The sequence below is a fragment of the Nematostella vectensis genome, chromosome 13 (genome assembly GCF_932526225.1).
Source record: "Nematostella vectensis chromosome 13, jaNemVect1.1, whole genome shotgun sequence".
In the NCBI taxonomy this organism is placed as follows: domain Eukaryota; kingdom Metazoa; phylum Cnidaria; class Anthozoa; order Actiniaria; family Edwardsiidae; genus Nematostella; species Nematostella vectensis.
In genome coordinates this window covers 6,958,757-6,986,187 of record NC_064046.1, presented here as the reverse complement: position 1 = coordinate 6,986,187, position 27,431 = coordinate 6,958,757, and the positions used below count along the sequence as shown (strand labels likewise).

The window sequence follows — 27,431 nt, the reverse complement described above, 5'->3', positions numbered from 1 at the left end:
AATTGGTGGATTTAGATGGATGACAGAAAAGAGCACCAACAAGCTAAACCTAGCTGAGTACGAAAAGAATAGTAAAAAGGGGTTGATACTAGAAATCGACCTAGAGTACCCCCAAAGGCCTCCACGACCTCCACAACGACTACCCACTAGCCGCGGAGAGAGTCGATGTATCAAAGGACATGCTGTCCGAGTACTGCAGCAAAATAGCAGCCAAATCGGCATACAAACAGGTCTAGTCTCAAAACTGATCCCAACCTTAAAAGACAAAGAGAAGTACGTACTACACTACAGAAACCTCCAGCTATACACAGACCTAGGCCTTAAAGGGGAACTCCAAGCTAAATACAACCAAGACTCATATTTAGATGTAAAAACAAAAAAATACGCTTGCTGTAGGTGTTTTCGCGCGGTTATTATTCATTTTTGAGAAGTTCGACGTTTCGCCGCCATCTTGGATGTTTTGCTCGTCAGCGCATAAACTGTCAGCGGTGGCTTTTGTGACGTACTGTATGAACAAGATGGCGTGGTCTGTGTTGATCTTTGGGATTACCGCTGAAACTTTGTGGCAGCCATTTGTTTTCGTCTCATTCCACGTTGCATCAAACAACCTCACGTTGAATCATCCAAGCTCAAAACCACGCAAAAGCAAGCATATCACAACCACACGACACTGGATCTGAGGAATCGGTGTAGATGTGCGTAAAAACTTTGTCGTGCTGCTAATGAAGTTATTGCAAGCCTTAAAATGGGTAAAATAAGCTTTTAAGTACTTGAAAATGAATCAGAAGATTCAGGTAACTTAAATCATTTTCCTTGTCTTATATTCTTCATTTCGAGTACTTTGCTTTGAAGTCAATTGTGTTACATGACATCCGAAATTGCATCCTTCATACGCTAGGCTAATATGAAAATTTATTTAGACACTTCAGGTTTTCATTCTTCTTTATTTTGCGAAATATGTTAAGTAATTATACATTATATATTACTTGAAATTTATACTGCAGTGATGCTGTAATGGTTTTCAGTCAATAAAGTACAACCATCATTTTATTGGCTACTTTTTACACAATTATTTGAACTCATGGATGCCTACTGTAGTGTTTCAATATAGCCTCTTGACTGTCTGCTGGTATTTGGACTCTTTCATAATATGAAAGTACTGTAAGTTATAATAAATACACTCCTTTTTTTATAAGAACCTTTTTTATAAGAACGTCCAGGCTGGGGTTTCACCAAATTTTAAGAACATGCTAAAGAACATGCCAATGCTCAGATAGCAGCAAAATATTTTTTTGATTAGAGTTATGCTCTAAAAATGAAGAATCAAGCTAGTGACTTAAAATACTATTGTACAAACAGTCATTTTATTTGTTCATTTGGTGGCAATCACAATGTGATGTGCTGCTTATCATTTCTGGAATGTGGTTGATGACTGCATTCCCCACCTCTATATGATAAAAGTCCAATCAAATGTTACCAGTATATGAGAATGTTTAAATGCAAGGATTGCACTGATGAAGAACCTAAAAAGAATAACTTCATGCTTCACACCTGTACCACAATAAAAGGTTGTGCAGCTGTGCTATATATGTGAATCTACAATTATTTTGACTATGTGGAATATACTAACAGACTTGTTTATATAGAATTGCAAATATCTGAATCTCACACAGCACTAAATTGCTTGGAGTGTTCTCCTAGGGTTATGGGTCAGTGTTAGACTTTTACTTGAACACAATCAACATCAATCATTAATAGATTGGGCAAAAAGATCAACCCTTTTAGTTTTCTATGGACAAAATCATGTTGGCACCACACACTGCCAATATCTGAACTAGTTTTTTTATGATTTTGTATAGTGTACCCCTTGCCTGTAGCCTGGAGTTGTCTTGTCTTATTTTATATGAACATTTATTAGCTTATTGCTTAGTGCTACCTACTATGTGAACACAGTAAAAGCTTTGCTAACTAGGGGCTAAAATCACCAAGTGCCAAAAGCTAGAGACAGATTTTGAAATAAAACCCCTATTTCTATCATTCTAAACCCCCTCTTTCTATTTTCCTTTAAACCCCCTCTTCTAGACAAAGAAAAATTGTCCCGGGAGCTGACTAGTGAGGCTTACTAGGGAAGTCTTGATGCTGTTATGGTGATTCCAAATTTGTTATAGTTGTTCATATTTTACCAAGATGGTGAACACCATACCATGCACGCTCTCTACTGCATGATTACTTGAAATGCACTGAAAAAAGGGTTGCTTTTTACAAGAATTTTACCGTAAATATAAGCCTGTTTTTATGATTTGGCGCTTTAATTCCAGTAAGCATGTTAATCATAGTCTCTAGTAGAGTTTGGTATTTCAGAACTGAAGAATTGAATTGAATCTGGTATACTTTGAGAGTTTTTTTTTGGCCAAATCATCTAATAAACAAGACAGCAATTTTAATTCCGAAACAATTGATGACTGATCATTTCATTGTATCAACACTCTCCGAGACTATGAAATATTTTCAAGAGATTGGAGCCATTCGAGGAAAGAGGAGTTGTTTTTGATTCTGCACACATAGCCCACATATAAACTGTATTATGCTTGCTATACCCAGATAGATTTTTTTGTCTTATTATTGGATAGCATGTAACTTATTCTGTTTTCCTTCAGGTTCTTTATACCAGTTCTCCTACTCTGTTCAATCCCCGAAGAACGGCCCTCATTTTACAACAGCTTTTAATGCAAAGACTCACTGAGAGGAGAGTATACAATCAAATACACAACTTTTAGCAGTTCATCTACACAATTTTATTAGAAGGTCTGTTCGGCAGTAAGAGCTAGCATACAATAAGTAAGTATAAATAAAATCAACAAATAATCTAAAAAAATCTACTTCATCGACTATTTCCCTCGCTAAAAAAGCTGAATGTAAACACTTACTCTTATCGGTTTTTTTCCAATTTGCTAAATGCCTTCTATTTACAACAGTATTTCAAAATATTTCAAAATATCACTTACAGTTTTTCTAGTACGTGGAAAAGTACTTAGATCCAGGTAGTTGTGGCGGATCAAACGATAAGTTCTGTTGTAAGCTTATCGAACAGTCGTTTGAGTACATGAAGTCGCACATAATGGGTTTGACTTCATGGTCTTCTGTCACACTTTTTCCATCTTGTTTTAAACAGTTTTCCCCCTAATTGATGTTCTGCGTCCTACGAAGTAGCATCAGACTTTGTCTCTGAATTTGATGTGCTGAAACCTCGGTGATTACAACTCGCAGCAAGTTTACAGGGAGTAGTCCGAGTGTTACTCGAAGAGGCGCGCCCGCGATGAGAAAAAATATTTGCATAAGGCGGGAACAAACGCCACCTTGTTCATACTGTACGTCACAAAAGCGACCGCTGACAGCTTATGCGCTGACGAGCAAAACATCCAAGATGGCGGCGAAACATCGAATTTCTCGAAAACGAATTATAACCACAGGTAGCCCAGGCAATGGTTGCTTGTCGTAGCTCGGAATTCGGCTGTTCTGAGATCGGTCGAGTAAAGCGTTTTTTTTTTTGTGAAATGTTGTCAATAAAATTGCCTTAGAACTTAGAACATGCCTTCTTGTTGTCAAATTCACGTGTAATAAACGATTTGGGGGGGGTTTCTCAACGGAATTTATGACTTCTCTCTCCCTACTAAAGAAAGATACAAGGCTGGAGGCGCCATTTTCGGTAGCACTCAAATACCGTCGAAATTCGAGAGGAAAAAAACAACAAACTAAATATTTTTATCTCGCAGACCTATGCCAGGGTACACTTACATTCGATATGTGGCAAAACATCCGAGCTAAACTATTTTCCCTGGCCGCTAGCCGTATTTTTAAACGAGAAAGTAGCCACAATTATCCTTGACCGATGCCGTTGGACAATTAGTTACGCTTGACCGCGCTGGGAGGGAGAGCAAACTATATTACCCTCCCCGCCAGGTGAGAAAATGTCGCGCTCGGCCGGTCTGGGAACTAAGGCAAACTATTTTACCCTCCCTCTCCAAGAGAGCAAACTTCGCGGTCTGCCGAAATTGACCAAAACATCCGTTGGGCGGGAAAACCCCACCAGCTGATCGATACCTGAGCTTGTCTATTATCAAAAAATGTCTAAACTTAATCCTCTTGGCGGCCTTAAACGATCTAATGAAAACAATGAAAGGTTAAGCGCTACTTCCTAAAAGGCTGAAGTCGTGAAGGAATTTACTGGAGCGAAAACATGGTAAGAGTGATTCTATTTCAAACACGTATTTCAGTTACATGGTGCGAACCTGTGCGAGCACTTTTGAATATTTATATTCACATTTTGATATCTATATTTCGTTTGAAGGGTCATGCTAAATTATAAGAAGAGCAAAAAGAGCTTTGCACAATTAAACGATATTATTGACCACTATACAGAAGAAAACAAGGAAAACATAGCGCCTGCAAGAAAGGTCGTAGTAAAAAGAGCCGTTGACGAAGTCTTTGGCGTAAAGTGTGTGAAAAGTATGATTAATTATGTTCGGGAGCAAGGGTACCCTGGCCTTAGAAAAAAACAGTTTTTAGACGAAGGGCAAGCAGCCGAGTTTGTAAATGAGTGGGAACATCTAAATTCAAATGCAAAGGAGATCATGTCGCCGCCCTGGAGTGTACTGAGAAACGACCTGAATAGTAGTTCCAACCAACTATTCCTTACATGATATTCCCAATTCTGCTATTCTCTTATTGTGTAAATACTGCTATTCCTTAGGGGAAGTTTAATGTTTTTTCCGACTCTGCTATCTCTTCCGGTTAAAAAACCCTCTGACAACACCCGATTTTCTATCTCTTAGGGGCAAAAATTGCTGTTGACCACACCCATAGTGCCCATCATCCCCATCAGTTTTTAAAATGTCATGTTTTTTCATGCGACTGAAATGCCGAGAGTCGATAGAGACATCTGAAATATCGAAAATATGATTTCTGGATTTCCAAATTAGTTTTATACTTTTTTCTCGCTATAAAACATTGCATAGCCACGGCATTATTATGAAAATTGGTCTCGTATTTCTTGGGAGAGGACTTCCGGTATTCCGCGGTTTTCGTGACAATCTTTACAATAGGAGTATTTTGATAGACGATAAACGAACGTAAACTGAAATACAATGTATAATCAAGTAATTACTAAATAGCTAAAGGAATCACAATGCAATAGCACCAGGTGCATTGCATTCTTATAATAGTTTCTATATTCTAATAAAGACCTAAAAGACGAAATCGTGCACAGTGCCAAGATAACTCTAGCTAGCTTTGATGTTCATACAACAAAAATCACTAGATCAGTTTCATTTATAGAAATTAAACATCCATTATCTGACAGGTATTTAACCTGCTGCTGCTGTCCTGCTGTTTAAGTTATACCTATCAAACAAGCTGCTCAAGCATCAAAGGTGCACACAGCTGTGATCAGGAAGGTTAAATACCCGTCGGATAATGTCCCAGTTAAATATATGGTATAGAAAAGCATTCAACCACCTCCCGTGAAATTGCATAATAATTGTGATTTATGTATTTTTAATAGAGAATCATTCTATTTTTTTATATTTCCTTGACACATATATCATATTCCGGGCAATGAGAGAATAGACTAAAGGTTGTTTTTCACTTGGGGTAAGCGCAAGCGCAGAGCAAGTAATTTCCTGATTCTCACTGGAATGCAAGCGCAAGAGGAAGCGCATCTGCTTGATTTTCTTGCGCTTTACCGATTCTCACTTGTGTTGCGCTTTGAGTACTATTTCATATTAGAACCGCACATCGTGTTAGGTCACAGGTGTGAAGCTTTCCAACACAAGATGACTTCTACTTTAATTCAGTACTCTTAAAAACCTTTTCGTGATGTGAAAACTAGATTATTAAATGTTGGTAATTTCTCGAACTTAAAACATGCTGAAGTAGGTTCGCAATGAAGAAGTTGCCAACTTCGGCGCGAACTTTTTTTTAGGAAAAGTTATGATAATAACTGTAATGGTCTGGCATATAGAGATTTTGTTTTATTGGAAATAAATAAAAACCTTCCTGTTTAGCTCTGCTGGCATAGCACCGTTTTGTAGAACGGGAGATTTTTCAAACAACAATTCACACATTTTGAATTCACACATTTAGCTCCTCAGTAGGGCAACTCAAATAAATTAGACTGAAATAAACGATAACAGATTACTTACCTAGTGATATCCTACAGCGATTTTGAGACTCACATCGCGCTTTCCATTTGTGAAGAAAGTCTTCAAAAGATTCGAGTGTGCTACCTACAAACAAAATTCGAAGGATTGCAATCTGAGTCCGTCTCTTCGCCTTCTCTGTTGTTTGTCTTGGCCAAGTTTATACTTTAAAAATTTAAAAATAAAAAATGCTGTCACCTTAAAACTTACCTGTTTATGTTGAATTGCGGACAATCTCGCTCCGCAAACTGATAATACTGAATTTGAGATCGTGAAAAAGTGTGAAATCCGTATCTACTACAGTCAGTAATGCGCCGTTGACAGCATCGCGGGTTTTCCACTGGAGAGTCTTGGTCAACTCGCGTTCGAATTGGATGGCCTAACAATGGCAGAGCGCGAAGTTTGCTCTCTTGGGTAGGGAGGGTAAAATAGTTTGCCTTAGTTCCCAGACCGGCCGAGCGCGACATTTTCCCACCTGGCGGGGAGGGTAATATAGTTTGCTCTCCCTCCCAGCGCGGTCAAGCGTAACTAATTGTCCAACGGCATCGGTCAAGGGTAATTGTGGCTACTTTCTCGCTTTAAAATACGGCTAGCGGCCAGGGAAAATAGTTTAGCTCGGATGTTTTGCCACATATCGAATGTAAGTGTACCCTGGCATAGGTCTGCGAGATAAAAATATTTAGTTTGTTGTTTTTTCTTCTCGAATTTCGACGGTATTTGAGTGCTACCGAAAATGGCGCCTCCAACCTTGTATCTTTCTTTAGTGGGGAGAGAGAAGTCATAAATTCTGTTGATAGCCCCCCCCCCCCCCAAAAAAAAAAAATCGTTTATTACACGTGAATCTGACAACAAGAAGGCATGTTCTAAGTTCTAAGGCAATTTTATTGACAACATTTCACAAAAAAAAAAAAAAAAAACACGCTTTAATCGTCCCCTCTCAGAACAGCCGAATTCCGAGCTACGACAAGCAACCATTGCCTGGGCTACCTGTGTTATAACCGCGCGAAAACACCTACGTTAAGCGTATTTTTTGTTTTTACACCTAAGTATAAGACCTGGTTGTTTTTAGCTTGCAGTTCCCCGTTAAAGTAACTAAAGTTCACCGAGTCTTAGAGTTCGACCAATCTCCATGGCTAAAGCAGTATAAAGACTTCAACACTGAAAAACGTATGAAAAGTTTGCACTGAAAGTGCAAACAGAATGTGCATCAGATTCATTTATCTATTGTAGGGGTTTGGGGTTCTCCAGAGAGAAAAAAAAATGAAATTCCAGACTTTTAGGAGAAATTGATCAGAATACCTGTTCAAAAAATAAGGCCCTCCCCTAAACCTTCAAAATTTGAGGCCCTCTCCAAATCGATACGCTCAAAAAATCGCAACCCTCCCCCGAACAGAGCACCCGTTCTTTACCCGTTAAATAATGACCCATCCCTTACCTCTTCAAACAAATGGTTTGAGCCCCGGTCTCTTGCAATATCTTTCACAATAAACTGTTTTTTTTTTTACCAACTTAAAATTACACTCCTTTATACTCCTTTTGGGCTGCCCATTAAAATCACAAACAAACTGTTTATGCAAACACGGACCTTTCTTCAATTTGTGGGAGGGGTGGGGGGCTGGAGGATGATGTTGGTACCGCAATTAGCAGGTAGGTACTTCATATATCGTTTGCTTGTCAGCTGAGCCCGCGGTGTACTGTTTTTAAGTATAGTAATGGCGTCTTCTAATACCTTCGTATTTGTGGTGATTTTGTATCATGCACTGCTCGGCATGGAGTGTAGCGATGCCGCCAAGATCGTGGGATATCCGATGATGGCGGGAAGTCCATACATTGGGATGAGGAGAATTGCACAAGAACTAGCTGCTCGGGGGCACGAGGTAACAAAATTTTCGAGACTAGATCCTGCACGCAGGGCTGACTGGGAAATCTGAGGGATGCTATAAAAATACCGCCTTTAAATATGATAAAAAAATATTGTGTATGAATATATTTTTTAGTGTAAATGCCATATCATAACACTTATTAGTACAAGAAAGGTTTTGGGTTTTTTTAGGTTAATCATCCTATCTTTGAGGATATAAAATTCTACCAAATGCTATGTCCCTAAGGGGTGTAGAGGACATGTGCCAGCATAGAATGAGCAAATCTACAGCAGAGATGGCTCCTTAATAACATTCATGAAACCTGAAAAGGTGTTTGTTTTTAGTGTTTCTTGATCTCTTAGGGTTAAAATTGCTTTGACCACCCTCAATGTGCCATCATTTAGTGGTAAATAGGTGTAAACAGTTTCATGCTCATTGCATTTATCATTTTATACATATATATACTATATACACAGTATTTATATAGCACTTATACAAACCATGTTCAAGCACTTCACATTTAAAATCTTATTACGTATAAAAGAACTGAGGAACACAAGCTTCTAGTAAGCTCACATAAGTTCAACAAGTAAAATACCGGGCCAAGAAACAGAAAAATAATATCCATGTCTTTCAAATTTTTTATCAATTCTCCCAACATCCCCACATGTCTGTAAACACCTAGACAGACACAGGATATGGGTTTTATTTCTTCAATATTGTTTAGAAAAAATAAGAGTAAAAAGAGTGCTATAGAATACCTGGGCATTAAATTAGAATATATTTTAATTTTTTTATTAATTTTTCATAACTGCAATTGTTATATAAAACATATATATAATACTGAACAAAGAAACATATGCAAAGAAAACATGTATCACACATTTAAAAAAAAATATCTATTTTTTTAAATAGACCAAGCAATAATGTACCTTAAGCCATTTTTTATTGTTCATGCCACATTAAATTAGGTCTTGAAGCTGTTGGCAAATGACATGATTTTCCACAACAGTGAAATTTTCAGTGATTATAAATTGCTTATCTGGCTTTTCAACTGAATAAATACATAGATTGTGGAATAACATAAATAGAGATTGGGTCACAAAGCATATACTAGTGAATTGCTAGTGGCACAGAGGGTTGGATATTGCAAGATTTTGCAGACTTCTATGGATCATGAAAAAAATCAGTTGCATTTTATGACTCTGTTACCACAGGTGTCCCAAATAGTGAAACACAAAATAGACTGAAATTAGCTGTTTGATATCAAATTCTTTTCTTAAAATTGTAGATTTTACAGTATCAATTAGCCATTAACCCTATTGTCAGTGTCCATTATGTTACTGGGTAAGGAATATCTATTTTTTGTTTCAAATGTGCATGGAATTCATTTGAAATCTGTGGGTGTTCCTGCTGTTCGCATGTTGTCTACATTGTACATTCATGATCTAGAATCAGATACAGTAGTTCCACCTGCTTTTTATAAGATTTTAGCCTAAGAATTTTTGGACAATTTCTTTTACATTTATAGTAAGGCTCTATAATATAAGATACCAAATTTTAGCCTAACAGGTTCTTAATTTCCATGTTCTTATATGTGGGTAAGGGAACTACTGTAGTTAAATTTGCAATATATTATAATTAATGCACATTTAGACTAAAAGATACATCAGAGTATTATATATACGTAATACTTCTTTGTATAGTTTTATCTTACAATTGTTTGTTTATGTTTGAAAAAAGGTTGAGACTGAAATGAATTATTGGAAAGATTGCCCTACAAGAGAAAGAAATAGATTGAGTAGAACTCATTCCCCTGATTACCTTGGTGCTAACTGTATATAGATGCAAAACAAAGGTGGCTCATGTTTACGGTTCGAATAAAGTCGAAAGCTTTGTGGTGATGTTTTGTTCAAAGCCTAGCACTATTGTGCTCTCTCATTGGCTTAAAGCAAGCCCAACGTTGTTTTACTGATTAATGCCTTAAATATAAACAGCATCTGGTGAACTCGCCACCAACAGAACAGTTCTTCGTTACAGACATTAAATTTGGAACACATTTTTCAATTTTCAACATGTCATATCTTATCTGTAAGTGTTTAAATTATACTTGTGTTTTTTTTAGTTAAGGCTTAATCAACCTTAGATGCCCATGTTAAAAAAATAAGTAAAGCTATATTTTCTGATTGTTAAATTGTAGTTTTGTTAGCTTTACCGATGTTACATCATTAAAACTGCTTTTTTCAAAAACTTTTTTTTATTGAAAACACTGTGAATCTAATATCATGTGGGTGTTATTTTTGTAATTAATCTTATGTTAGATGTTTTCTATGAAAGGTTGACCTTCAAGAATGCACCCATAGTTCTTGACTTATAAAGGAAAACGTTCTGTTACAGACGTTACATGTTTTGTTACAGATGTTACACGTGTGAAAATGTAAATCTGTAATTAACTTTTTGATAATATTATTGCATTTTATATATCTTTTGGCAACTTTCTCTTTTAGCTACTGGCAAATTTGCTGTTTTTATCTATAGATCCAGCTAAATATAATTGTTTTAAAACCACAGGGAGCCCAAATAAGACAATTTCATGCAGTTGATAAAACCAAACTATTTGCCTATGTCTAAATTTTAGTTCCAAAATAAGTATTAATCCTCTCTTATTTATCAAACAAACTATATCCGGCTTTTAAGAATTTTTTTCTTATTTTACTATAAATTTTCAGCCTAAACATCAAGAATTGTTTTCTAATATATTTTTTTTGCATAGTTATATTTTGAAGAAGGTAATCACTTGTTTTTGCTTTTGTATCTCAGAACCAGTCTCATAAGATTACTCATTAACAATTTCTTTTATTTTCTTTTATGGAAGTAATAATGCATAAATGTAGCAAATAATACACAGTAATTTGTGAACTGCTTTCACACCCTAAATTTTGCAATATGTCCTTGACAGATAATTTTGAGAGATTGGAGTGATGTATCAAACAATAAATATTTAGTGTTTTTCTTGTTCAACAAAAGGCATTAAGTCTGTAATGCAACCAGATGTACAACGTCTGTAATGCTCTAGTGTAATGTCTGTAACATCATTTTTTTTTCTTATTAATGGACTTTTTCATTTCTTTAAATAAAACCTTGTTTTGTGAGTAATCACATGTAACGTCTGTAACAAAACTCAGAACCCCAAATTAAAACTATTTTCTGTGTAACTATTTTTTGTTATACTTTTTAAAAGAGTTACATGTATGGATGTAAATCATATGAATAGAATCATGGTTTATGATTGTAATGTTGAGTGTTATAAAAAGAATTCCACATAGTGGCTTTTTTTCCAAATCAATAAACCTTTGGCGGTCTAGTTGTTTGGTGCCCCCCCCTGAATGTGCATCAGGGAAAAATGTTGATTTCATAAACACTAGACATAAGAGAGTACAAATGTGAAAAATTCTATTCAGGAATGTGAGTTTTGAAATTTCCATTTTTTGGTTTCTCATGTGGAATTGCTCAACAAACAAGGGATAAGTTAACCAGTAGTGGTGGCGAGCTGTAAATCACGTCACCGCATGCGAAGTACAATATAAGTATCGATAAGTATACCTAGCATGTAAGCATTTAAATTAATTTATTTTACCCTCAGTTACCCCTGGCAGCTTTTCAAGGAAGTCTCCCCTAACTGATTTTTTTCTGTATCTCCATAGGTAACCCTACTAGTTAGCTCAATACGAAAGATCAAGCCGACAGAGGGAGTCACTCATGCTGTTTACCAAGTACCAGTAGAAAAGAACTATTTTGAAGAAATGGTATCTCGCACCATAAACAATGGTATTATCAGTGAATTATCCAGTAAAACAGGCATGGGAGCAGCTTTAAAGTTGTTCTGTGAAGCAACTTTAAACTCTACTGATGTCATAGACCCATTGAAAAAGTTTGACCTGATAATTACGGACTGCTCAATGCCTTGTGGTGCAGTTCTTGCCGAGTACTTGAACTTAACCCGAGTGGACTATTGTCCAGGAACCCCAAGGATTCCTTTGATCTACCATTTCCATGGACCATCATTTCCATCTTACGTCCCTCTAATGATGTCAGGAAACACAGCTAAAATGAACTTCTTACAACGAGTTAAAAACACTCTTATTTACATTGCTGGTCAAATAATGGTGAGGTTAGTGGTGTTTCCAAACTATGATGACATAAAGCAAAGATATAATATAAATCCTGGATCAAGTTTTGCTGAAAGTTTTGGTAAGGCAGAGATAACGCTGTTCCTGGCAGACCCAGTTTTGGACTATGCCTTCCCTACTCTACCAGGTAAGAAAATTTAAGTGATACTTGCATGGACGCAATAATATAAAAAAAATGCCTTGTATATGGAAGTTAAAAAATAACAACATAGAATCTACATCATATTGGCGATCATCAATAGAAAAATACTTCATTATCTGTAGGCTGTACCTTGCAACGCTAAACAAAAGATCCAAGCTTGCACTTTAACATTGTAATTAGCCTGATATAAATAGCCTTGACAAGTGCACCTGTTCTGATAAGTGGAAAGCGTTGTACGAATAAATTTGTAGGTCATTAAGAAGTCCATATGATTACATTTCCAAATGAAGGGACCTTAATGAATTATTGTATTTCAATCTCATCTTTATTAGCTATAATTTTTTATGATACCAAAAATACTTTTTGAAGGGATCTTATAGAAAAAAATACATGCATGTAAGAACCTATAGGCAGAAATTTAGGATTTTAATATTCCAAAATATAAGAACCTACTTAGCCAAAAAATTTAAAAGGCTCTTCCATAAAGTAAAGATTTCATATATAACATACATATTTTGTTTATTTATAAATTTATATATTAATTAATTAATTAATTATTTTTATTTATATACATTTAGATATCTTTATTATAGCAAAGTGGCTATGTATTCATTCAAACTTCTGTAATTATGAAGTTGATAAAGCAACTTGGAAAAAAAGAATTTAGAACCTAATAAGAACCTGTTTTCCTTAACTGTTAGTAATTATCTGTTTTGCCAGACTTGAAAAAATCTAGGTTCTTATCAGGGGTTCTGGAATTACGCGGAAAAAAACTCAAAATTACGCATGATTCTTTGCTAAACTAAGGGGAAAATCAATCATTACGCGCTAAATTACGCGGGATTTTGCTATACATTTTTCTTTAAAAATCAAAATTTTGCGGGATTCTTTACTGAATTACACGCTAAATTACACGGAATATCAACTGTTACGCCCAAACTACATTTTGTACCGAAGGAAAGCACGAAATAACTTGAAAAGGTTTATTTTTTGCGCGAAAATATCTTAGGCGAGTTTTCATTGGCTCCTAGCCACCAGCCAATTAAAAAAGGTATTTTATTATTAGTCCTAGGCCTTCGCGGTTTAGCAAAGAACGCCTAGTCATTTTATTTGTTTTCGAAATTCTTATGAAGTATATCTGTCTTTTTTACGAGAAATAGAGGTAAGAACCCTAAAAAAACATCAGCTGTGCACTTAAATTTTTTGTCTTTTATAATTTAGCCAAATTACGCGGTATTACGCGGAAATTTGTGGATTACGCGGAGAAAGCCAAATTACGCGCCTCCGCACAAGCGCGCAATTCCAGAAGCCCTGTCTTATACACGGGTTTTTACTGTATTACAACTTCTCCTCCCCCTTGTTACGGCGATCTCCTACATAAAGCCGTTCTTAGTGTCAGTTTAAGGATGGCTGCAAAGGAAATCATTGTGGTCACCGATGTATTTTTTTTTTTTAATGGTCAAAACATTGCTTAGATTATTCCCTCTATGTGGTATGTATGTATCCTCCTAAAAATGGATGTATTTCTAGAGATTACTGCGAGATTACTGAGTTTTTATTCGCAATGGCTCATTAATAACACAAAAATGGACACCAAAAGATAACGTTTCTGGAGCTATTATCTGGTATCTACGTATGGGATTCTTTGATACTTTTAGTATGTTCGTCGGCATTTTATCTGAACATCAAAACAAATTGTAATTTTCCTGGGCTAAGTGTGCACACACTAGCAAACAGGTTCTATTAATGGAAAAAGCGTTTTTAAAATACCTTAAAGGAGCTTAGAAAGAACGCTTTTAGAATAGAACTTTGTAATAGTTTTTTTAAAACTGATACCCAATACTCGATCTCCAAATGGACAAAAATATGACAAGAAAATCCCAAACACCATGCATACCTTATCTCGTTATCTACAGGTCACATACTGATAGGTCCTGTCAACATCCAGCCTCGACATCTAGTCTCCCTCTCCCCAGAGTTTCAACAGCTTGTTGACAACTCAGAAGGCGTGATCATTGTATCGTTCGGTTCAAATGTCGCCGCCATTGCTAACAAGGAGGTCGATGTTATGGCCGAGGCTTTTGGCCGACTCAAAGAGACAGTGTTTTGGAGACAAAGAGGTAAGTTATGTTTGCTACTTGACAATCTAAATGGTGGGATAGGGCAGAGGTGTGGTTGATAGAAGGGGAACTTAGTTGAATATGCATAACCCCTCACATTTTCACTTGGGAAATGAATAAATAAAAGAAATTTGCAAAGCTTATCATCCTCCGTGCAGCTGGAAAGCTAAATTCCGAGAGCGCAGATACAGTGTGCTCGACTCGAAGGCATAGAAGGCGCCTACCTTTAAGCACGATATAAATCCCTGCCTGCCTGCCTGCAGTCGTTAACAAAAAACTAATCTTATCCGAGAAATACATATATATAACCTTTTTTTTTATTGAAATCAGGATACATTCCGAGCAATCTCAGCAATAATATCAAAATAGTTGAATGGCTCCCACAGAATGACCTCCTGGCAAATAAGAAAACGCGCGTGTTTGTGTCGCATCTTGGTCTAAACAGTTTGTATGAGTCTGGCTATCACGGGATACCTGTGGTGGGCGTTCCCATATATGGTGATCAACCCGACAATGCAGTGTTAATGGAAGAGAAGGGACTGGGACTAGCAGTCGATATTCACACGGTGACGGCTGATGAGTTGTATCGAACTATACGACGAGTTATCGATGAGAAACGGTACGTCAAAAAGATATATTATAAACTGTGAAGCGCCAGTTTTCACCCCGCAGCATTGTTTGCCATTGTTGGCGCGAGCTGCAAAGAAAAATCATTATCACATATACTTATGATTATATTAGTATCTATACTATTGAAAGTACTATGTTTGTTGGATGAACGTTTTTAGATACCCTGAGGGGGAGAGGAGTGAAGATTTTGACTAAGGACACCTAAACACGCTATAAAAGGGAAAGCTCCTTCCCCCCTCACATTCAGGACCCTTACCCGGCGCTTTTTCCGGACCCCCTCTTAAGGTGGTTAAAAAACTTTGGGACTTCCTGGACTCTGGGTAAATAGGAGGGACTTCCTGGAGGTTAAGTATGAGGGACTTCCTAAGTACAAGAGACTTCTTGGAGGGTAAGTACGAGGGTTTTCCTGGGGGTTAAGTTCCAGGGACTTCCTAGAGGTTAAGTAAGAGGGACTTCCTGGAGGGTAAGTACGAGGGAATTCCTGGAGGGTAAGTACGAAGGACTTCCTGGAGGGTAAGTACGAGGGACTTCCTGGAGGGTAAGTAAGAAGGACTTCCTGGAGGGTAAGTACGAAGGACTTCCTGGAGGGTAAGTACAAGGGTAGAAGACTCGTAAAATAAATTTATTCGTCAGCTGAGATTTTTTAATCGGGTCCATTTATTGTTTTGATATTCCAAAAATGCTTTTATCGCATGAAATGTATTACCCTTGAAAACGGTGGGAAACATATTATAACGTTGGGAAACAAACTATAAAATAGTGCCATTGACCATATTTCGAGTTTCTTTCTTATACTAATCTTTATTTTTTTATCGTTTCTTTTAGATTTAAAGAGAATGCTGCACGTATTTCCCGCCTTATGCAGGATCGCAAGCGATCACCAACGGAGGAGGGAGCTGATTGGATAGAATACACATTACGTCACGGAAGACTGACACATCTTCGCCCCGCCTCCGTCCACTTGTCTTGGTACCAGTACTTTCTCCTTGATGTCATGCTTTTCATGGGCGTGGTTCTGTTGTCTGTTGCCATAGTAATATGGCTTGTCTTCAAACTTATCTACCCGTGCTGCTGTCGAACGCAAACGAAGAATAAAACTCAATAGGGCGATAAGAAATGCATCTCTGACACACCATATGCCTTTACATGTAACAGTAACAGTGTGTAAAGGCATATGTTGTGCCCGGAGTAACAGTATGTAAAGGCATATGTTGTGCCCGGAGTAACAGTATGTAAAGGCATATGGTGTGTCTGGAGTAACAGTTACTACGGACACAACATATGCCTTTACATACTGTTACTACGGACACAACATATGCCTTTACATACTGTTACTCCAGACACAACATATGCCTTTACATACTGTTACTACGGACACAACATATGCCTTTTCATACTGTTACTACGGACACAACATATGCCTTACATACTGTTACTACGGACACAACATATGCCTTTACATACTGTTACTACGGACACAACATATGCCTTTTCATACTGTTACTACGGACACAACATATGCCTTTACATACTGTTACTACGGACACACCATATGCCTTTACATACTGTTACTACGGGCACAACATATGCCTTTACATACTGTTACTACGGACACACCATATGCCTTTACATGCTGTTACTCCGGACACACCATATGCCTTTACATACTGTTACTCCAGACACACCATATGCCTTTACATACTGTTACTACGGACACAACATATGCCTTTTCATACTGTTACTACGGGCACAACATATGCCTTTACATGCTGTTACTCCGGACACAACATATGCCTTTTCATACTGTTACTCCAGACACACCATATGCCTTTACATACTGTTACTACGGACACAACATATGCCTTTTCATACTGTTACTACGGGCACAACATATGCCTTTACATGCTGTTACTCCGGACACACCATATGCCTTTACATACTGTTACTACGGGCACAACATATGCCTTTACATACTGTTACTACGGACACACCATATGCCTTTTCATACTGTTACTACGGGCACAACATATGCCTTTACATGCTGTTACTACGGACACACCATATGCCTTTACATGCTGTTACTCCGGACACACCATATGCCTTTACATACTGTTACTCCAGACACACCATATGCCTTTACATACTGTTACTACGGACACAACATATGCCTTTTCATACTGTTACTACGGGCACAACATATGCCTTTACATGCTGTTACTCCGGACACACCATATGCCTTTACATACTGTTACTACGGGCACAACATATGCCTTTACATACTGTTACTACGGGCACAACATATGCCTTTACATACTGTTACTACGGACACAACATATGCCTTTTCATACTGTTACTACGGGCACAACATATGCCTTTACATGCTGTTACTACGGACACACCATATGCCTTTACATGCTGTTACTCCGGACACACCATATGCCTTTACATACTGTTACTCCAGACACACCATATGCCTTTACATACTGTTACTACGGACACAACATATGCCTTTTCATACTGTTACTACGGGCACAACATATGCCTTTACATGCTGTTACTCCGGACACACCATATGCCTTTACATACTGTTACTACGGGCACAACATATGCCTTTACATACTGTTACTACGGACACACCATATGCCTTTACATGCTGTTACTCCGGACACACCATATGCCTTTACATACTGTTACTACGGACACACCATATGCCTTTACATACTGTTACTACGGACACACCATATGCCTTTACATACTGTTACTACGGACACACCATATGCCTTTACATACTGTTACTCCAGACACACCATATGCCTTTACATACTGTTACTACGGACACAACATATGCCTTTACATGCTGTTACTCCGGACACACCATATGCCTTTTCATGCTGTTACTCCAGACACAACATATGCCTTTACATACTGTTACTACGGACACAACATATGCCTTTACATACTGTTACTACGGACACAACATATGCCTTTACATACTGTTACTACGGACACACCATATGCCTTTACATACTGTTACTACGGACACACCATATGCCTCTACAAACTGTTACTCCGGATCATGACATGATTCCACATTCACATACTAGATTTCGCACGCTTCTCCCTCTCTGTTGTAAGACCCCAAAAGACACAAATGATTAGCATGTGGTAATAAAAGTTTGTGGCAGCAACGATAAAGTTTAGTTTTAAATGGGTCCGCTGGCTTTAAGGAAGTTTTCTCAGCCATTTTATTTTCAAAACAGGGAATTTACTAGAATGTATGACAGGCTTCGTGGAGCTGTTCTATTGTTCTACACACTTCCGTTTCCCTTTCGCATGCTCTGTGAAGCAAACTCGCCAATAAGAATCATCCGAAAAAATGATTATCCCAGAGCCCTGTACCTTGCCTCTGGCACAAAAGTATGTGGGCTCTGGGAACGAGATTGGCGTTATGACATAGTAGCTACTCGCACATGAGCAGTAGCTACAAAAATGTAAAAGATTGAAAACATTCGGGAAACATTCAACAATACAAAACGACAATATACCAAATACACCTTGGTGTGAGGATGTTGTTTTTAGTAGCCACCCAGACGTAAAAAAAAAAAAAAGAATTATCCATGGACCCAAATGATCGGAAATGGAAGCAAAAAGGTCTAACTTACTTACCGTAAATAACCTTATAAACGCCCCCTATCTAAAGAACGCCTCTGATCTAATGAACGCCCCCTTAGCTTACAAGTTTGCAATGAACGCCCCTCTAATAAACGCCCCCCCCCCCCCCCCCTCTATTAAACTCCCCCTTCCCTCCCCCGCTCCCTGCCAACTTAAAAACAAACGACATAGGAATTCCGGAAATATAAGTGGTGATTTAATTGCCATCTTCCTTAATCAACACTGTTAAGCGAGTAGGGTCTTGTTCAATATATGTCAAGTTCATGAGGGCACCGCTCTCTAACGTTCCTGATGTCTTAGGATGTCTGCAATTTTATTTCGTTTTGTCTTCGCAGTGTAGCGTCCAGGAATAACAAGGCCTACTTCTCGTTTCCGCATACTTGCACCGTTAAATCTTTGTATTCGTCGCACGGTAAACGCTTGCTACGCAGGCTATAATTTGAAATGATGCTGGCTGAGACTAGAACCGGCAGCGCCGTAGCCAGCATGATGATTAGTGTTTTAGTCTTTCACAATTTTAAATTATGAGATAAAACACCTGCTTTTGTTGGATTTATCATATAGTGGCTAACTTTGCCTGGGTAAAATTTTTATTTTGGTCACAGGCCTGTTGGATTTGTTACAATATTTTCAAAGTTTGTAAAGAACGCCCCTCTCTAATAAACGCCTCCTATCTAATGAACCCTCCCCCTCGGACCATCGAAATTTAATAAACGCCCCGGGAGTTTATTAGGTCATTTACGGTACTTCATTAATTTATTTATTGTCATTCCGCCGGTGAACGTACAAGCTATGAGACCTGTTAAAATTACGATTTTTTTACGCTCTTTGCGTGACCCCGCGATCCAACACCACACATTAAGCATAACAAGATCGAATATTGAGATGACAAGACCGAAAACAAAAAAACAGTCAACAAACGACTTTATATATTTAAAAGTAGAAAACAGAGCGCTGGACGTGTCTTTCCCCTTTCTATTCACCGTGGACATGGTGGCTAAGATAATAAACAATAACAACGTTCGTTAATATATTCAGCACTTCTTTTTCTCTACTTCCTCCACTTCGTCGCATAAAAAAAGGAGACTTTGTCTTCGAGTTGTCTTTGAGAATATTATCTTTGACTAAAAAGCAGAACGACCCACTACGAGTTATCCCTATATCTAAAGGTTAATTTGGGTATTGCTCATAACGTTTGTTGGGAATATTATTTATTCAATTCGGATGGTGTTCTATTCCAATGGCCATTCAGTTCCGACGGCCATTTAGTTCCGACGGCTATTCAGTCCCGATGGCTATTCTATTCAGACGGCCGTCGTATAGTCCAGTTGCGACGGCCAATTCAGCCGGTGGGACGGCAAAATTCGGAAGGCAAATGGTCAACTAAACCTACCTATATTACTACTTGCTGTTCGACAACGTGTGTGGCCCGTATCGCGGAAGAGGACTGAACATCACACGTGAAGAATTATTCCCCTTTGCCTTCACAGGTGCATTCCCGGGTACTTCCAGTCTTAGTATAAAGGAGTGATGGCACTCGAGTTAGGCTTCAGTCAAGCCACCGACAAGGTGTTCACAGTGGTGCTGCACGGAGAATTCAACAAAAACATGGAAAAAGACCCCAAGCGCAACGTGATGTACGACATTCAAAATAAAAAAAAAGACGACGTTTCCTCTTGTTTGGAAAAAATGGACCGCGGATGGGGAAGAACAATCAAGAATGAATATTAGACTAGACGCAATGAGGACCGAAGAATTGAAAGCCATGTCATGCAGCGAACCTCACATAAAACCTGTGTACGAAGGGATTTTCCCCTCTGACCGTTTGCCTACCTTCATCCCTGAAGGTGGTAACGGATGCGCAGCGTGCATTGTGAATGTGGTTCCTAGCAACAAACCGGAAGCCATTGGTTAGCTGTCTACTCAACTCCACACCAATGTGAATGGTGGGATAGTTTTGGTTTCCCACAACAAGGGTATGGACAGAGCATGGTAGACTCGACTCGTGACGAATCCACGGCGTCTCCAAACTTTAAACTGTGTGTGGACAGTACTTTTTGATTTTCTTGTGGCACCGTACTCGTAACAAACCCTTTGAAGAAATTACATTCATGTTCAGCACTCACTCCGATTGGAATGACACGACACGTTTCACATGACAGCCTTGTCACAACAACTATTACGTTGAAGGACAACGTCGTATTTCGAATTGCCCTTGACGTCAGTGTGCTGTACCCAGCAACATTTAGTACGCCCTAAAATATGTACCGTCATGGTAGTGGGACCTAGTCAATCGGGCAAAACTACCTGGACCCATGCCTTGTTGCAACAAACAATTTCGTAAAATCGTCTATTGTTACGGAGAATGGCAACCCTTATTTGACTCGATACAACTGAGTGTAGAATTTCATCAAAGTTTACCCGACTCTATCACGGACTCATTTGGAAAACACGATACCCCGGCTTACTTATCATGGATGACCTGGTGTATCAAATCGATCGAGTAGTGAAAGTATTCACCCAAGAATCTCATCACCATGATATCACTACCCTTTTTTGTCTCATAATTTTTTTCCTGGATGAAAATCACGTACCGCTTTGATCAACGGTTATTACTTTGTATTGTTCAAAGACCCGAGGAACCAACTAGGAGTACGTATGCTAGCACACCAAGCGTTTCCAGGACAGTTAAATTACGTGATAGATGCGTACCGGCAAGCCACGCAAGAATCTCATGGCTACTTGTTGGTGGGTTTTCATCAAAAAACCCTGACGCCTACCTCCTTCATTCTCACATCTTACCCAACCAATGTCCCGTGTACGTATACACCCAAAAGCGTAAAATTAGATGTGAACAAATCACCACGCTATTCAATTGACGATGCCTCTTACACGACGACGTCAATATGAAATCCAGCGCGAAATCGTAAGATTAGGAGAGACACGAGCAGGAAGCTCCGCTTCCACGCGGGGAACACGGGCAGTACGCACCCGTGGCGGTATCACACGAGGAACGCCACGTGTAACGCGTCGAGGAATACGCACACGTGGTGGTATTACACGAGGAAAGGTACGTGGCCGAACAGCAAGTGCGCGAGCAAGTAACAAAGCAGATGCACATGTAATGATTAGACGGGAGGACTTCTTTTGACCGGAGTCGTACCTTTATTCTGAGTCAGTGGAATGAAGAGTAATGAGGAATTACAATGCGGTCCTATTTGTAGTAAAACAAGTAGTACGTTTGATTGACAAGCACTGACCACGTGTGCATAGTGCGGTGATTGGACGGTACTTGACAATGCAAACAGTTACATCAGATGTCATTAACTCTCGGCAAAATTAGCGGTAACAAAGGAAAGCATTGAAAAGAATTTAAGGATACTAAACGAATGTCCTTTGCCAATAAACTAAGAGAGTAGGTAGGAAAGGTCATAAGGTAACTTTGGAGGAACAAATATGTAACTTGTAATCGAAAGTTATTGAATGGAAGGGGAAAGAACTGGTCGCTCAAGTAGCGTAGGTGTGATGTTTGCTGACTTAGATTAGCATAGTTAATCAGATTGCCAACACTGCAGAGCTAAGCACCTCCTACTTGAGTGTAAGCGATCCTACGTGCTGTGCTAAAGATACCGACAATTAACGTCCGACATCTAAAGGAAACTATAAACAGAAGACTTGTAAGTTTACCAACTTAACGGGAAGTTGAAGACAAATAAGTACCCAAAACATGGTACGACCCGATAAATGTCATTATGTCGCTAATTCCTATAATTAAACGAACAACTTCCTATTCAGCTAAATCAACAAAAACTAACAATGCTACAAGAATACTTTAAACCTTGAACAACCCTTTCAGCTAGAGCAAATATCTTAACTTGTCTATTTGTTTACTACAATTAGCAAAATACGGATTCATTCTAACATAACCTATCATAACACACAAGTCGACGTCATGCTTGACTATGGGCTTATATGCGGAACAAAGTGATTTTCTTGAATATCTCGCGAAGTATACATGGTTTAGCAATAAAGCTTGGTATAGTGGTAGATCGTGGTAACTTACAACAGTTGCAGTTGTTGTTGCCATGGAAACGCGTCCAATTGCATAAATTTGAATTTGAATTGCTAGAAACATTCAAGTAAAAATGGGGAACATTTTGGCAAAACAATTTAGAAATCTTATGGCATATATTTTTTTAAAGACATAACACATGCATGAAATAGCCTTTGCACCTGGTCCAGCTATTAAAGCCGCATTGTCACCAGTTTACTTCCGGAGGAAACCTCAACCGTTAAAAGACAAAAGAATCTATTAAAATCCCAGATATTAAATAGGCCATCCGCTCTAAATTATCAATTACATCCTTAAAGAAACTTCCAATAAACACACTGCTTTCAATATTTTGAAATATTTTTCGCGTTTTCCGTTAAAAATCAACGGAGATAGTTACATAATCGACCGGAAAACTGGTGACAATGCGGATTTAATTTTAGCGAGATATAGAATTTTTTTTATGTTACCACCGTAACCGTTGTCATGGCTGCGGGGTCGATGGACCAGAGGCAAAGGCTATTTATTATGGGGCTTTTGACTATGAATAAATATGTGTGCTTAGAACACCAATTAACATTGCAAAAGTTTTCCCCATTTTCTTTTAAAGTTTTTAGCTAATTAATATGCAAATATTTGCACATTTGCTGCTTCCATGGCAACAGACTGTGCAGATCATGTTTTTCTCCTATGGTTGGCCCTGTATGAGTAACCTCCAGTTTAGTGTGAATGGCATTGAAAAACTGTTGTCCAAGGTCAACCCTTCAAAGGCCAATGGCCCTGACATGATACCATCTAGAGTCTTACAGGAGTGTGCCCATGAGGTTGCAATATACCTGGAAATTATATTCAACTATTCCTATTCTATTCAGGAGCTGCCTGACGACTGGCTAACTGCAAACATCTGCCCGATCTACAAGAAAGGAGCAAAGAAAGACCCAGCGAATTATAGACCAATCGCTCTCACCTCAGTTACCTGCAAAGTTATGGAGCACATAGTCTATCATCACATTTACGCTCACCTAGACAGGCATCACATTCTAAGGGATTTCCAACATGGCTTTAGGAAAGGTAGATCTTGTGAAACTCAACTCATTATTACAGTCGATGATATAGCCAGAGGACTTGACAACAGATCTCAAGTTGACTTGTTAATATTAGACTTTTCTAAAGCCTTTGACAAGGTGCCACACACAAGACTCCTGGCAAAACTGGACCACCTCGGAGTGGAAGGTAATACCCATGGGTGGATAGCCACTTGGCTAACCAAAAGATACCAACAAGTAACTCTGGATGGAGCTTCATCTGCACCTGTCAAGACTCGCTCTGGAGTGCCTCAGGGAACTGTCTTAGGACCCCTCATGTTCCTAATTTATATTAATGACATGGGCGACGAGATCTCCTCTAAGCTGAGGTTATTCGCTGACGATAGCCTTCTATATCTGACGATTGAGACTTCAGATGATGTCATCCAGTTGCAGAACGATCTCAATAAGCTATACGAGTGGTCGAACAAATGGCAGATGGAGCTAAACATAGACAAATGTAAGCTCCTGACTGTCACGAAGAAGAAAAATCCCATCATCTCTACTTATCATATGGGTGGAAAACTAATTGATTCTGTCGTCAGTCACCCATATCTTGGTGTTGAAATAAGCAAAGACCTGAACTGGAGCAAACACATCCAAAACATCACAGGGAAAGCTAATAGATCATTAGGGTTCATCAAAAGAAATCTTCGCAAATGTCCAGAAAGTGTCAAGACCCAGGGATACAAGACACTTGTTCGACCTCAGCTTGAATACGCTAGTACTGTCTGGTCCCCTCACCAGGAATACCTCATTGATGCCATAGAAGCAGTGCAGAAGAAAGCAGCACGCTTTTGCAAGTAATGCTGGGATCGGGAACCGGGAACAATGACACGGCTAATGGAAGAACTTGGGTGGCCAAAACTCAAAGAAAGGAGGGAAAAGGCACGATTGGCCTTTTTTTACAGAATAAATAAGGGGCTGAGTGAAATTTCCATGCCACCTTATGCAACTCCCCAAATGTACACAATAACTAGACAATACCATCCACAAAGATTTGCACTAGTCAGTTGCAAAACTAACGTTTTCAAAGAAAGCTTTTTTCCACACGCAATAAGAATGTGGAATGGCCTTCCAGTTAGTACTATCACTCAGCCCACTATCGATACTTTCCTGGCATCTATTTAGTTTATTTATTCAGTCTGTTATAGTTATGTCTATAGTTATGTTTTTTATTTTATTTTATTTATTTATTTTATTTATCTATTTATTTATTTATTTATTTATTTATTTATTTATTTACTTATCTACTTATTTACTTATTTATTTATTTTTTATACCTTTACGATATGGCCATATATGCCTTTGTGAAGTATACTATTAAACGTAAACGTTAAACGTTATTCACCATGCCAAATTTGGTTGTTGTAGGCTATCGCAGTCTTGTATTTTTGAAAAATACTTAGATATCCACGTATAAGCCCATAGTCAAGCCTTAATAGGCTTACTCGTCGGATCTAAAAATAGATTGATGGTGTTGCGCGCAAAGCAGTATGGGATCGAAGTGCGGACAAACATTTCTATTCTCATCACGCAAGCTACTGTGAAGGCGGCCTTGAAACTGCATCTCTGTGTCTCTGTTTTTATCGAAATCTAAGATATAAAGATAATGTACAACGCTGAGAATACTAGAAGTAAAGGTGCATCAAAACACTGTGCATGGGGTGTATGCAAGTCAGATTCCCGTTATCCAGAAAAGTTACCAGAAGGAACTAACTTTATTCGATTTCCAAAGCCTGGAAATGTCAAGGATGGAATGACAGAGTGGGAGAAAGGGCAACAAATCCTCAAAACCGAGAAGGCAAAAAGGTGGCTTCATGCATGTGGGAGGAAAGATTTTTCGAAAATATCAGATATAAAGAAGGACACGTACATATGCACCTTACATTTTATGGAAGGCAAAGGCCCAACGGAAGACCATCCTTACCCGGTCCTTGCAACGCTGACTGAGAAGGAACAAAATCAACGGGCAACACGGGCAAAGACGAGATCAAGGTCCAGGAAGCGCAGGGAAAATCCAATCGAAGAAACTGGTGCCTCGAAAAAACACCAGCAAGAGTCTTCGTGTTTTTCAGTACCTGGTGATCCTGAAGAGCAATCGGAAGATACCAGCGTTTTATTTGAATCGGGACTCCCTGGGCCTAGCAGAGCCTCTCTTGAATCTCAAGACCAGGGGCGTACAGACAAAGAAACCCAGACTGTGTACTGTAAGTACACACTAGGAGCAAAAGTAGAGACCATGATCTACAGAAATCGACTTATTCAAGAAGGCATAGGTTTATTCCCTTCAGAGCAGAAAGAGGTCAATTTAATGTCTTCTGAAATCATAATAGCAGATGACAAAAAGTGCAAATATTTTACAGGGCTTCACACTGAACAATTTGAGGCTCTATTTGAGTTCTTAGGACCAGCGAAATATGAACTGTCTTACTGGGATGGTCCTGAAAATATTGAAAAAGGGAGCCTTGCAAGAGGAGAGCCACAGGGTATATCTGTAAAGGAACAGCTTTTTCTCACATTATTGAGACTGCGTAGAGGATTCAACATTGCAACAATTGCTCATATGTACAGTATAAGTAATACTGTGGTGAGAAAAATTTTTGTAACATGGATCCAGTTCATGTTTTGCCACTTCAAAGAGTTTGAACATTTAATGTTTCCTAGCAGACAAGCTCTGAGGACTTTTTTGCCAAAAGTTTTCCAAAAATTTAAGAATGTGAGATGCTCTGTAGACTGTACGGAATTCTTCTGCCAAACACCAAGCAATTATGCACAACAGGGAAACATGTTTTCCTCATATAAGCATCACAACACTATGAAATGTTTAATTGCTGTGACCCCCAATGGCTCTGCTTGCTTCGTGTCTGATTTGTTTGAGGGGAGCATTGATGATGTGTCCATTTTTCGGGAAAGTGGAATTCTGAAGCATATTAATCCAGGTGATGCAATACTGGTTGATAAAAGATTTACTGTGCAAGATTTATTGTTCAACAAGCAAGCAACAATACATATACCACCATTTCTTGGCAAAAGGGATTGCCTTACAAAAGAAGAAGAACTTGCAACAAAAAGGATTGCCAAGGCCAGAATCCATGTGGAGAGATTCAACGAAAGACTCAAGAAGTTTAGACTAATAGGAAACATAATCCCATTGAACCTTAGTTCCATTGCATCACAGCTTGTATATGTTTCATGTTGTCTTGTTAATTTTCAACCATGTCTCTGTAAATAAGCAATTAGAGAACCTGGGAAAGTTTATATGGATTTTTTTTTTGAAAATAAATATTTGTTATAAACCTAAAAAGGTTATTATAATGATACATATCAAATATAGATCTATATAGATATATACATTCTCATCAGCAACTCTATAGATGTGAATAAAATAGTATATAATTATCAAAAAACAAGCACATAAAAGTTTTGGTGTAAACCTGCAATCAGTATTAGGCATCAAAGTATCAAAAATATATAGATAA

The 27,431-nt window shown here is 38.4% G+C and overlaps 2 protein-coding genes across 2 annotated transcripts; both read left to right on the top strand.

Moving 5' to 3' along the window:
* The first annotated feature begins 7,867 nt into the window (after positions 1–7,867).
* Positions 7,868–18,330, top strand: LOC5510888 (UDP-glucuronosyltransferase 1-2). The gene is made up of 5 exons (XM_001631246.3): positions 7,868–8,074; positions 11,764–12,376; positions 14,308–14,511; positions 14,842–15,130; positions 15,967–18,330. The coding sequence occupies exons 1-5, from the start codon at positions 7,910–7,912 to the stop codon at positions 16,244–16,246; spliced, it is 1,551 nt and encodes a 516-aa protein (XP_001631296.3). The 5' UTR covers positions 7,868–7,909; the 3' UTR covers positions 16,247–18,330.
* A 7,065-nt stretch (positions 18,331–25,395) lies between these two features.
* Positions 25,396–27,420, top strand: LOC125559010. The gene has a single exon (XM_048720687.1). It carries the CDS (start codon positions 25,562–25,564, stop codon positions 27,182–27,184), a length of 1,623 nt encoding a protein of 540 aa, XP_048576644.1. The 5' UTR covers positions 25,396–25,561; the 3' UTR covers positions 27,185–27,420.
* Positions 27,421–27,431: the final 11 nt, after the last annotated feature.